The sequence below is a fragment of the Osmerus eperlanus genome, chromosome 3 (assembly GCF_963692335.1).
Source record: "Osmerus eperlanus chromosome 3, fOsmEpe2.1, whole genome shotgun sequence".
Classification (NCBI taxonomy): domain Eukaryota; kingdom Metazoa; phylum Chordata; class Actinopteri; order Osmeriformes; family Osmeridae; genus Osmerus; species Osmerus eperlanus.
This window is the reverse complement of record NC_085020.1, coordinates 156,887-169,054: the sequence shown is the minus strand read 5'-3', so window position 1 is coordinate 169,054 and position 12,168 is coordinate 156,887. Positions and strand designations below refer to the sequence as shown.

At 45.7% G+C, this 12,168-nt stretch overlaps 1 protein-coding gene across 3 annotated transcripts in view; it reads right to left on the bottom strand.

Moving 5' to 3' along the window:
- Positions 1 to 7,070: 7,070 nt before the first annotated feature.
- adarb1b (adenosine deaminase RNA specific B1b) overlaps positions 7,071 to 12,168 on the bottom strand; it is a 63,404-nt gene continuing 58,306 nt past the window's right edge. For all 3 annotated transcript variants that reach the window (XM_062456291.1, XM_062456292.1, XM_062456289.1), the window contains 5 exons: positions 11,907 to 12,058; positions 11,304 to 11,472; positions 8,892 to 9,073; positions 7,841 to 8,019; positions 7,071 to 7,752 (listed from right to left, as the gene is read on the bottom strand). In XM_062456291.1, coding sequence (XP_062312275.1) covers positions 7,576 to 7,752; positions 7,841 to 8,019; positions 8,892 to 9,073; positions 11,304 to 11,472; positions 11,907 to 12,058 — 859 coding nt within the window. In that variant the 3' untranslated portion in view covers positions 7,071 to 7,575. The remainder of the gene's footprint in view (positions 7,753 to 7,840; positions 8,020 to 8,891; positions 9,074 to 11,303; positions 11,473 to 11,906; positions 12,059 to 12,168) is intronic.

The following is a 12,168-nucleotide window of genomic DNA, read 5'->3' as shown; positions in this document are numbered from 1 at the left end:
ATCACGGCCTTACTAAAAAGAACGTTGGGCTAAGTACGTGACGTTGCCTACGTCAGTGTAGCCGCTCAACAGTTACCGCACATTTTTAAAAACTGGATGAGTTTTCGCTTTCTCGCTTCAGATCAAAGACAGTATATAAGAAGATGGATATCCGTAAGTGGTTGAAAAGCCCAACAACAGTCTCCTCTGACACAATTGAAACGACACCAACGCCTGATGTTGGAGAAGGAGACCCTGGACGATAGTCTGAGCCTGATGCTAGCCTGATGCTAGCACTTGACCTGCCATGCTGGCAGGTCAAACCGTGACTGGAGCAGCATTTGGGCCACAACAACTGCCTGTTGAATCAGTGGGTGTGAGTGACCTCGGCACAGACAAACCCAAACAGGTTGTGTTGAGGAAATATCCAGTTAAAATGTTTGGTTCAAAAAAGCGATCATTTTCCTATAGCTGGTATTTGAACAGGGACTGGCTTGAGTACTCGGTGGAAAACAGCAATATGACCAGATAGCCTATAGCCTACAGTATAGGCTATCTGGTCATATTGCTGTTGGTTATGTTTAACGTGATGATTATGTGCTGCGCGAATAGAGTATACGATTATTATAAGTATACGTACTGTAGGTTAATAATAAGTGTGCCCTCCCATGCATTTCATATGCCCCCCTTAAGACTGAGGTCTGGCGACGGGTCTGGCCACGGGGTGAGACACAGTGAGAGAAAGAAAACGGGTGAGAGAGACAGGGTGAGAGGGTGAGAAAGCGTGAGAGACAGTGAGAGAGATAGAGTGAGAGAAAGAAAGACAGTAAGAGAGGGTGAGAGAGACAGGGTGAGAGAGAGACCGAGAGAGACAGGGTGAGATAGTGACAGAGAAACCGGGTGAAAGAGGGGAAGGGTGAGAGAGAACGGGTGAGAGAGACAGGTGGAGAGACAGGGTAAGACAGAGAGACAGGTTCAGAGAGAGAGAGAGGGTGAGAAAGAGAGAGACAGGGTGTGAGAGAGAAACAGGGTGAGACAGAGAGAGACGGTGTGAGAGAGACCTCTTGATCCTCACCAGTCTACTGTTAATGGGTAAGAAACAACAAACCCTACAAACAGAATGTAATTATCCATATATTCATATATTCTCCTTATTTCCTCATCATGGTCTAAGTGTATTCTAACTGTATTCAGACTAAATGAACACATTTGAACACTTTTCCAAGCACACGGTAGGGCTCATTCCCAATGACATGCAAATGACCTTGAATTACTGTAGATGATTCCTCATGTTAAAGTTCCTGAGCTGTGGTTCACAGCAACAGCAGCCGGAGGGCCTTAGATCGACCGTTTGACTTTGTATACACTCTTCAACAAGGCCATTAAACCTAGTTTTTCCAGCGCTCAGACAATTTAGCTATTCAAATAGCCCTTTGCTCACCAAGAACGGTTCATAACAAAGAAATTAATGGGTAATATGCAATGAATCTCCTAAACACACAAACAAGAACAGGTTCACACACACGTTTGTGCCAGAAAGGATACTTTGATGCAGCCTTAAGAAAAGGGGGATGGTTTTCTACCCATAGTAACAAGGTCACACATCTCTTTCCAGTAACAAGAGCAGGGACTGATGATTTGATGATTCTGTCAGCTAGAACGCCTCCTTATCAGAAGAGTCTTGCGGTAGAACAGTCCTAGTCAGCTCAGTAGGCCTGAGTTTTAACATGTTTCAACATGTTTAACTGTCCTTTTATCTCTTAGCATCATACCAATGATCTGGAGAACATGTTTGTAGCCTACTCTAGACAGACCTCTAGCCTGACATATGGGGTCAAAACTATGGAATGTTGACAACTTTCATCTTAGAAGGACAAAAAAAGACCCCCAAATGTATTGCTAGTCTGCTTCGTACCTTACGATTGTTTTTCTTCAACTAAGAATAATTTAAGAATTCTTTCCAAGACCACTTATCTTGCCAGAAGTGACAGCAGGTGTGAGATTTGCCATGGGCACACACACCTTCACTTGATGTTGTAGCCAATGAACACCAGAGAGATGGAGCTGGCCAGGCTGGGGAGTGGGCTTGCTTCGCCACATGCATCAACTCTGCTGGGCAGAAAATTGAAATGGAAATGTGGGCCTTGAATGAGTCCCACTGTCTCCTGGACCAAATCTGATGATTTATCATTCTTCTCAGGGGCGCCAGCTAGTGACCTCTCACACTCAGTATTACCTCTCTCTCTCTTTCACACACACACACACACACACACACAGTATTACCTCTCTCTCACACACACACACACACACACACACACACACACACACACACACACAGTATTACCTCTCTCTCTCTCTCTCTCACACACACACACACACACAGTATTACCTCTCTCTCTCTTTCACACACACACACACACACAGTATTACCTCTCTCTCTCTCACACACGCACGCGCACACGCACACACACAGTATTACCTCTTACACACAGTATTACCTCTCACTTCTCGGTTGATCACAAAATTGATGTAACACTGCAACATGCATACTTAAAACGTAATTATATTGTGGATCAGTCTAATTTCAGTCATATACAGTATCCACACACTACACTACAGTCCATTTATATTATATACATATACGTAGGAGAGAGCCTTCCTACAACTGTGTAAAAGAGCAGAATGTTGCTCGGCAACAAATATATACTTGCTGTGTGTAATGACAGTTCCACATATTAATTAGGTTATTTAGAACATGTTGTTACATTGCCTACAACACAGCACTTGCAATTAGGGAGTCAGGTGGCTGAGCGGTTAGTGAATCGGGCTAGTAATCTGAAGGTTGCCAGTTTGATTCCTGGCCGTGCCAAAAAAATTACGTTGTGTCCTTGGGCAAGGCACTTCACCCTACTTGCCTCGGGGAGAATGTCCCTGTACTTACTGTAAGTCGCTCTGGATAAGAGCGTCTGCTAAACTACTAAATGTAAATGTGAATGTAAATTAGACTTTAACAAGGACCTCAATGTAAGGTGTTACCTGTGGTTGCAAGAACACTGTTTGCTTACGTATTATAACAATAGTCTTCTGTACAAGTGAAGTCAGGGTGAAATGGATCCTCTTTTACTGGTGTTCAGGATGACAAAACACCATCCCCAGCCTGAGATCCAAGAATACAGAAACGTTGCACTGAAGTGCTTTGAACACATCAAAGCATGAATGATGCCTTCATGATATGCCTTGTAAATATGATTCAAAACCTCAACAGACTTAGGCAGTTCCTCAACTGGGCAGTACCAAAAACCAACTGAAGAACCTTTATGGCGGTTCTTGATTACACCTTCTTCCCTCCACATGTCTGTATGTAATGTATGTATACCTAAAAAGTTTCAGTGTAAATTAACAAAGCTCACACACACAACTGCTTCCAAAAAGAACACAAGCCCATCTGCAAAAGTACACTAAAGTCTTCTTTATTATTGTTTGTTGATCTATTTGATCTGATTTATTTTCTACATACAAGTCCTTTTAAAGTATGTTGTCATGCTGGGTGCAGCTTCAGAGTAGGAGCACATGCAGGGTGGTGGTTGAGGTGGAGGTCGGTGGAGGCTGGTGACGGGAGTGGAGGCTGCCAACCCCTGTGTGGGCCACATCTCAACCACTTAACCAGTGCGTCAGAAGAGTACGACTGAAGAGACTGTTGGGACCACTGCAAGAGCAGCTTCACTTCTTGCTATATAGTTCCATCCAGTAAAAGTCCATCCAAGAAAGTGGATGGTTGTTTCATGACATCATTAGTTGACATCTTTAGTGCAGTCAAAAACAAGGCGCAAACTAGAGTAGGCAGGCAGTCTTTAGGAAAAACAAACTAAACCAAAAAGCAGTCGAGGGAGCCAGTAAAGACAGTACATGAGGACGGTGGAGCCTGCTGAGGAAAGTGCTTCATGCTGCTCTCCCCAGCTCTATACTGGGTCCTGCTCCTGTCTGGGGTTGTTAAAGGGGGTGTTGGTGGTATTGCTCATGACGTGGGTGAAGTTCTCTTGGCTGACGGAGGCCCAGACGTGCGCTTGTCTTCCTCTTCGACCAGGACGCATTAGAGGCCCACAGCTGGACAGAGGCTGCAAGCTGAGAAACGCTGCTCTGAAACAGCCTCTGGCCCTTCTGAGGTCAAGATGTTGTTTTACACATGCATCTGGTCTGGTCGACAGGACACTTCTGATCACTGGACGTTTTCTGAACAAAGACTACGGACTACATCCCTGGAAACATCTTGGTTTGGTGAAAGACGAGCATACTTCCCATTAGAGGAGATTAACAAATCCCAAAACAAAGTACATTGTATCCCAGCAGTTTGATGGGAAAGGACAAGGGACAATAAGTTAGTCTGCGTTCCTGAAATAGGAATCTTTGTACACTAGATCATTTTGCCATTGGCATTATTCATATTTGCAGTATCCTTAGGAATATCATTAGAATTTCCACAATATTTACACCTGCTGAAGTAGCCGGACAGCTTCATCACGGATGCTGGTAACAGAACACAAACCATCTTATGTACAAATCATACACCCAGAGATCTGCAAAATAAATTGTATTATATACGCATCAATTTGTGTGCGAGCAACACAGGTTTGAAAAAATATGTCCCAATATCTCTCTTTTTTTGTTTTGCTTAATACAGAAAAGTGTTAATAACCATATACAAAGACATCTTTGGTGAAGATACCATAGCAATCTCCATAGCGATCTCCAATGTCCTTTTTCAACGTTTTACTTGTACTGTAGGTGTTCGCAAAACACACACACACGTGCATACAACATGTGCATGCACACACCTACAGAACACAATTTCATTCACTCTACATTCCATAGACAACACACTACTGGGATGCAAACTACCTTTCCTGTTGTCATGACAGCAACTAACGGAACCCTAGTGTTGGAGTGAGCTGGCTGAGCTTGGCTCCTCATTTCCCGTTTGCAGCTGATTCTACATGCTGTCAGCTGACCTGCCTGGAGAACACGGATACAGTAGCAGGTTGTTATACATGCACCTGCCCACCAAGGTCAGTTCCTTGTTGTGTAAAAACTACTTGGCAATTCAACTTGTTTCTGATTCGGATTCTTCTACTGGGGTCCTCTATTTATCAGACAGTAGAAAAAGTTCAGAGTAGAAAATCAGCACACATGAGAAGAAAGGGTTGAGAGCCCAAAGAAGAACTTCAGGACTTGAAGCAAAAGTGTTTGGTCCCTTAGGTGCCAAAATACAGAAACACTGTGCGTCTGTTGGGTTTCCCATGGAAGTTGTCAGACTACAGTGCACCATTATAAAGAGCATCAATACACATTAAGGATGAGTATTTCATCTTTACGCACTGAATGCTATTACTGTACCACAATGTCAAACTCGTTTAGCAAATATGCGTTTTATCTTCAGCCAAGGACATATTATTAATGTTTTATTGTGTCTAAGCGGCATGCTAATGAAGGACAACAATATGTCAAAGAGGGCCTTGTCCCTAACTCTGAGATGCTGTTACCCCCTAACCTGTAGGGTCATCTACCCGGACATATCAAAAATAGGAAAATATGGGAAAAAGGGACGTATGACTTAAATCTATCTCTGCTCTGAGAACCCTGAACCTGCCTTTTAGAACCCTGACACTACCTCTTGGAGCCCTGACCCTGCCTCTGGGAACCCTGCCCCTGCCTCTGGGAACCCTGCCTCTGGGAACCCTGCCTCTGGGAACCCTGCCTCTGGGAACCCTGCCTCTGGGAACCCTGCCTCTGGGAACCCTGCCTCTGGGAACCCTGCCTCTGGGAACCCTGCCTCTGGGAACCCTGCCTCTGAGAACCCTGCTCCTGCCTCTATGAACCCTGCCCCTGCCTCTAGGAACCCTGCCTCTGGGAACCCTGCCTCTGGGAACCCTGCCTCTGGGAACCCTGCCTCTGGGAAACCTGACCCTAACTGGACTGGACATTGGCTCTGCAGACTTGGGAAAACATTTCCCATGCAAGCCATTGCTTACAGTGGGTCAGTAAGGAATAAAACGTGCAGCACTACTTAATGTTTCCCTTCAAACTGGATTCCTTCACTATAGCCAATAGTTCAAGTATAGAATGGGAAAGACTGCAAACGAACAAACACATCATAACTACAAATAACAGCAGAAATATTCAACTTCAGGGAACTGTAGTCTGCTTGACAACAGCAGCCACCATCCATGCAGGGGTTCGGTGTCATCATCTTGATCCTTTTCTTTTGCTAAAACATTCAATTCCCATCTCCAAAAGTAAAATTAACTATAATATTGTCATATATTATAATATATAACGTTAAAACATTTTCAATACAATTCTCTGTGTATATGGGTCAATAATTAAATTATTTAACTAAATGAAACACACTATGGTATGCACCATAAGGACACAGTTTCTCTCTCACATCTGTTTCATTCTATTACTCAGGCATGAATGATGAATAAACAGAAGCACATAATTCCAGTTTCAAACAGTAAAGCTTCATGAGAGATCAAGCAGGAGTTCTACTCATCAAAAGAGATAATTAAAATGGAGATAAATGTATAAAAAGAAGAACAGCACAAGGAGGAATGACATCAGAGTGATGAGGACGGAGGGAAGGGCCTGACCACGCACCTTCACACACAAGTTCACATCCACATACACTCATGCAACAGAGTAGATGCATGGACATGAAGTCTCAGTGGCTGGTGTTATTCCCCCTCTCCTCTGGGGAGAAAGGCTCTCTGTGTGTGGGGTGTGGAGAGTGTGGTGTGTGGAGGGTGTGGTATGTGGAGGGTGGGGTGTGTGGAGAGTGTGGTGTGTGGAGAGTGTAGTGTGTGGTGTGTGGAGGGTGTAGTGTGTGGAGAGTGTAGTGTGGTGTGTGGAGGGTGGGGTGTGTGGAGAGTGTAGTGTGTGGTGTGTGGAGGGTGTAGTGTGTGGAGAGTGTAGTGTGTGGAGAGTGTAGTGTGGTGTGTGGAGAGTGTGGTGTGTGGAGAGTGTAGTGTGTGGTGTGTGGAGGGTGTAGTGTGTGGAGAGTGTAGTGTGTGGAGAGTGTAGTGTGGTGTGTGGAGGGTGGGGTGTGTGGAGAGTGTGTGTGGTGTGTGGAGAGTGTAGTGTGTGGATGGTGTGGTGTGTGGAGTGTGTAGTGTGTGGAGGGTGTAGTGTGTGGATGGTGTGGTGTGTGGAGAGTGTAGTGTGTGGATGGTGTGGTGTGTGGAGTGTGTAGTGTGTGGAGGGTGTAGTGTGTGGATGGTGTGGTGTGTGGAGAGTGTAGTGTGTGGATGGTGTGGTGTGTGGAGTGTGTAGTGTGTGGAGGGTGTAGTGTGTGGATGGTGTGGTGTGTGGAGGATGTGGTGTGTGGATGATGTGGTGTGTGGAGGGTGCGGTGTGTGGAGGGTGCGGTGTGTGGATGGTGCGGTGTGTGGAGGATGTGGTGTGTGGATGATGTGGTGTGTGGAGGGTGCGGTGTGTGGAGGGTGCGGTGTGTGGAGGGTGCGGTGTGTGGAGGGTGCGGTGTGTGGAGGGTGCGGTGTGTGGAGGGTGTGGTGTGTGGAGGGTGTGGAAGTTGTCCTCTCCTCAAGAAGTCAGGCTGAACTGGTCCTGCTCAATGGGCTTCTTCACCCAGGCTCCCAGGCCAGCCTTGTGGAAGGCCTTGATGAGGGTCTGCTTGGCAGAGTGATACTCCAGTGCTTCCTGTTTGGCCTCATGGTACAAACTGGGCTTGGGCACCTTGATCCTCAGCGTGGACGAGAGCTGGGGAGAGAACACCAGTTACAGACAACCTACTGACGGACGGTCGGGGGTACACAGTAAGACACAGGTGAGTGTGTGCTTCTCCCACCTTGGAGTGCAAGCGCACCCAGCGACTGTACAGGGCGTGCTTGCAGAGGCGCGAGGCGCGGCCCAGGTCGTCTTTGCCTGTGGTGGCATTGATGACCTCCAGCATCTGGTCACCCACGGCCCAGTTTACACTGAAGTTGGGCGCCTTGCCCGGCTGCCTGGCCTCTGCGTTGCTGATACCTGCAGTCAGAACAAAACCAGTAACACGTTTGGAAGTTTCACAGAACGGGCATTTATGCATGGTCGTCTTCTCAACTGAAACTTAAAACAAGAGCCCATTCAGGATGAGAAATAGGTGGTAGTGTTAAAATCTCAGTCTGTTCAGCACAGCAAGCTGCTGGGTGGGATTATGATTTAGAAGTTAAATGCTGAACAACCGTGTGGAAAAGCCTTTCACAGCAAAACCCCACAAAGCGGAAAAGGTTAATAAAGCTGCCATTATCTCCTCAGCTGTAGAGGAGGAAGAGATGGAGGCAGAAGAGAACAGATGAGGAAGACATAGAGTGCTGATGAAAAACTGAACACAACCATGAAAGGAGAAGAACGAGAAGGATGAGAGAAAGGGTTGAGGAAGAAGAGATGTAAAAACAATACAAACAACAGATGTGACCTTCTGAAAAGGGAGTGACCTGAGAGGTTGGCAAAAAGTGATTTTTCAAATTCCACAGCAGGTAAGCAAACGTCACCTCAGATCAAACATGGCCATCTCTCTGATAGGGTCAGACATATTCCTGTAAATACCCCTGATTCTCTGTCAAGTTTAACCTTGTTTACTGGAGCAGTGGTGCAAGGGAAGAGAAACATGCCCGTATGTTCGTCTCTCCACACAGAGATGTCAGACTGTCACTGCCTGGTCAATAACAGTGTTTATGTTCAGGAAACATCTATGTCTGGGTGCATGTGTGTGTCCCTCTAATCCATCATACAGAAATTCACATTTGGATAAAACTGGCTCGGTTTGCAATGTCAGTTTGTCTTTACATTCTGAATGTCAGTTATGGCTTTACATTCTAAATGTCAAGTTGTCCAGCAGACGGCGTGTGTACACTGACCGCTGAGCAGGGGTCTGTTGAGGTTGAACTGCTGGGGCAGGTCCTCAATGTCTGCGATGCGCTGGTACATGGCGCGGGACAGGTGGTCCGCGTGGTACAGGCTGCCCAGGATGATGCTGGAGAAGTAGATGGGCTCTGAGAAGTAACTCATCAGTGAGCCCTGGATACCCACCACATTCCACCTGACAGAGAAATACAAACACATCGTTCTTTAACATTGTTAGCATTCAGGCAGACTCACAAGTATGGAAATATTGCTAAGTAATTCTCTGAGCCCTCACGCACAAACACACAGCACACAAACTCAGTTGTGGGACACGTGCGCACAGAAGATAAAAGTAATGGACACTGAAAGTATCCAATTTCCTTTTTTTCTAACAATATTCCAATGTTGTTACATTAGGCATCTTCTCCATTCATTTCCCTGACATGCTCTATGAAGCGCTCGATTCGCCTGCCACAGTGAGAGGAGTTCACAAATGAGACAGCGAAAGAGGCGCGGGGTTAAGAGACCATCACCAGGCGACAGAAACGAGACTCTGACAAACAGCTCTGAAAGAACACGCTTCTTCCTGTCTCTCTCGGCCCGCAGGTGATGTGTGTGAGAGTGTGTGAAATTAAGACACAGTTTCCGCAGTCACATGGAGAACAGGAGACCTCTGGCTACCTCCGGTGATGATGGCGTCCATTCGCAACAGAAACAGGGATAGGGAGGTGCAGGGGCTGGTCGCTGAGGTGAGTTATTACAGTCCTTTGGTTAGCTCTCCTGATTTAGTTTAACAGGAATCTCCAACACCACCAGCAGTGCTATAGTAGAATCTCCAACACCACCAGCAGTGCTATAGTAGAATCTCCAACACCACCAGCAGTGCTATAGTAGAATCTCCAACACCACCAGCAGTGCTATAGTAGAATCTCCAACACCACCAGCAGTGCTATAGTAGCAATCAAAGGAACCAATCAATCCACGCAGAACAATTTCCCTTATCGTGGCACGATTCATGCAGATACAACTTCTTCCCTCTCCCTCTACACATGCACTCTTCATTTCATTCCCTGCCCACTTAGACAAGCACCTGCTCCCTACATGGACACAGTGCCAGGGGGGGTGAGGTAAAGGCCTGACAATCAGCTGCTCTTTAAAAAACAGCTTGTCAAGTTGGGAACACTTCTAATGAGGGTGTTGAAATAGCAGGAGAAAACGAGGGAGATTTCTATATGGCACCACGGGGAAGGGAGGGAAGTCACAGGAGGGGGAGGGGGGGTATAAAGCAGAGGAAAGAAACGCGTAGGCCTTGGTCTTGAAAATTCTGCAAATTCTGCTGTATGGCATCCTGATGCTGATAATCAGTTATCCAGGGAAAGCATGCTAGACTCACTGTCACCTGGTAGACGTGAGGAGCGGTAGTGTTTAACGGTAGACTGAAAAGGATGTTGTTGATCTAGATTGTACACGTCCAGCCAGAACCCTACAAGTAGCGTCTACTTGGAACTGATAATATGAGTTTGGTGCTCGTCCTTTATTATAATGCACGATAATGCATTTTATGAAAAGGTATTAAAAAGTTTGACATGATTGATGTACTGTTATGTCAATGATGATGAACCCATTCTGTGATGTCCTGCTGTGCTTAACTGACATGCCTGGTTACACAAAGGTTAAACAAAATGTTTTTACAAATTGTATGACATTGCACAATGACAGTGAAACAGTGAGAGAGGTGCGTATATCAGGAAGGAGGGGACGGCTTAGCCTTGAGTGTGCTGCCTGCCAACATGCCTGAGTGTGAGAAGCCATCATTCAGCTGTCCCTGGCACTGCCTGAAAAAAATCATGTGAATACATTTGACCTGTAGGAACAAAATCTAGTGGAGGACCAGTAAATAAAACAAAACAGTTTCATAGGTGATGAGGCCGAATTGTTGGAGTCTTTTCTAAGTGATATTAGTCAATAATATTTGCCAATTGTTAACAATTGTGAGCATAGAGCAGCTTAGAGTAGTATAGAGGAGGACAGAGCAGTATAAGCAGCTTAGAGGAGGACAAAGCAGTATAAGCAGTATAGAGTAGTATAGAGGACAGAGCAGTATAAACAGTATAGAGTAGTATAGATAAGGACAGAGCAGTATAAGCAGTATAGAGCAGTAGAGAGGAGGACAGAGCAGTATAGAGCCGGGCAGAGCAGCATGGAGCAGTTTAGAGCAGCACAGAGCAGTATAGAGGGGGACAGATCAGCATGGAGCAGTATAGAGGAGGACAGAGCAGCATAGAGCAGCATAGAGCAGCATTGAGCAGTATAGAGCTGGGGAGAGCAGCATGAAGCAGTATAGAGCAGCGTTGAGCAGTATAGAACAGTATTGAGCAGTATTGAGCAGTATAGAGCCTGCAGAGCAGTATAGAGCAACAAGTTACCGTGCAATCTTGTCACTGCAGGACATGGTGAGCAGCCTCTCCCCCTGTAGCACCCCATCCCATGTCTGGAGGGTGTTGCTGGAGCGCACAGGGATGGTGCCCTCCCCAGACTCAATCTTGGTGCGCAGCTGTCCCCTGGCTTTACGGTTGGGATGCCGGTCCCCTTGATCTGGGAGTGAAGGAAATCATGAGCAGACAGGATTAGAAGGATATAGGAGATTGTATTCTTTAAGGAAATTATGCAGTATAATCGGAACTAAAAACTCATTAAGGAGTAAGGGACATCTCCAGACAACAAGACATTTGTGTGATTTTCATTCAGGGTTTTTACAGGGTTATTCAACCCTACAACAAAGGAACACTGCTGTACACAGATCCCACATTGGGATGTCTCGTTGGAATAACCCTGTCTCCACAATGTTGAATTTCAACACTTTAGGGAAGTGCTCAATTATCTTTCTGTTCTTGTTGTATGTTTAATCACAGCAGTACTAATATGTGGAGTAAGATATACACAACTACATAGGAGGAATCTGTTTCCCATTGTGAAAAGATAGGGATATGTGTTTGAGGAAGTGTGTGTGTGTGTGTGTGTGCATGAACCTTCCATGCCAGCCTCATGCGGTGAGAAGATTCTGGCGTCTCCACAAGGTGAAGTGCTGATGTAGAGGTGGAACTGAACATTGTCTTTTAACCGGTACCCTCTCTTCTCACACCGTATAAAGATAGACTTGTGATGATCTTCCTTGTTGTTGCTAGGGGAAGGAGGGAAATCAAATCTTTCAGCAATGGAAGCTCATAAAAATAGTCCATTAACATTTTGTATTATGTATTTATACATCACGTTCCGTACTTTGTACTCTCA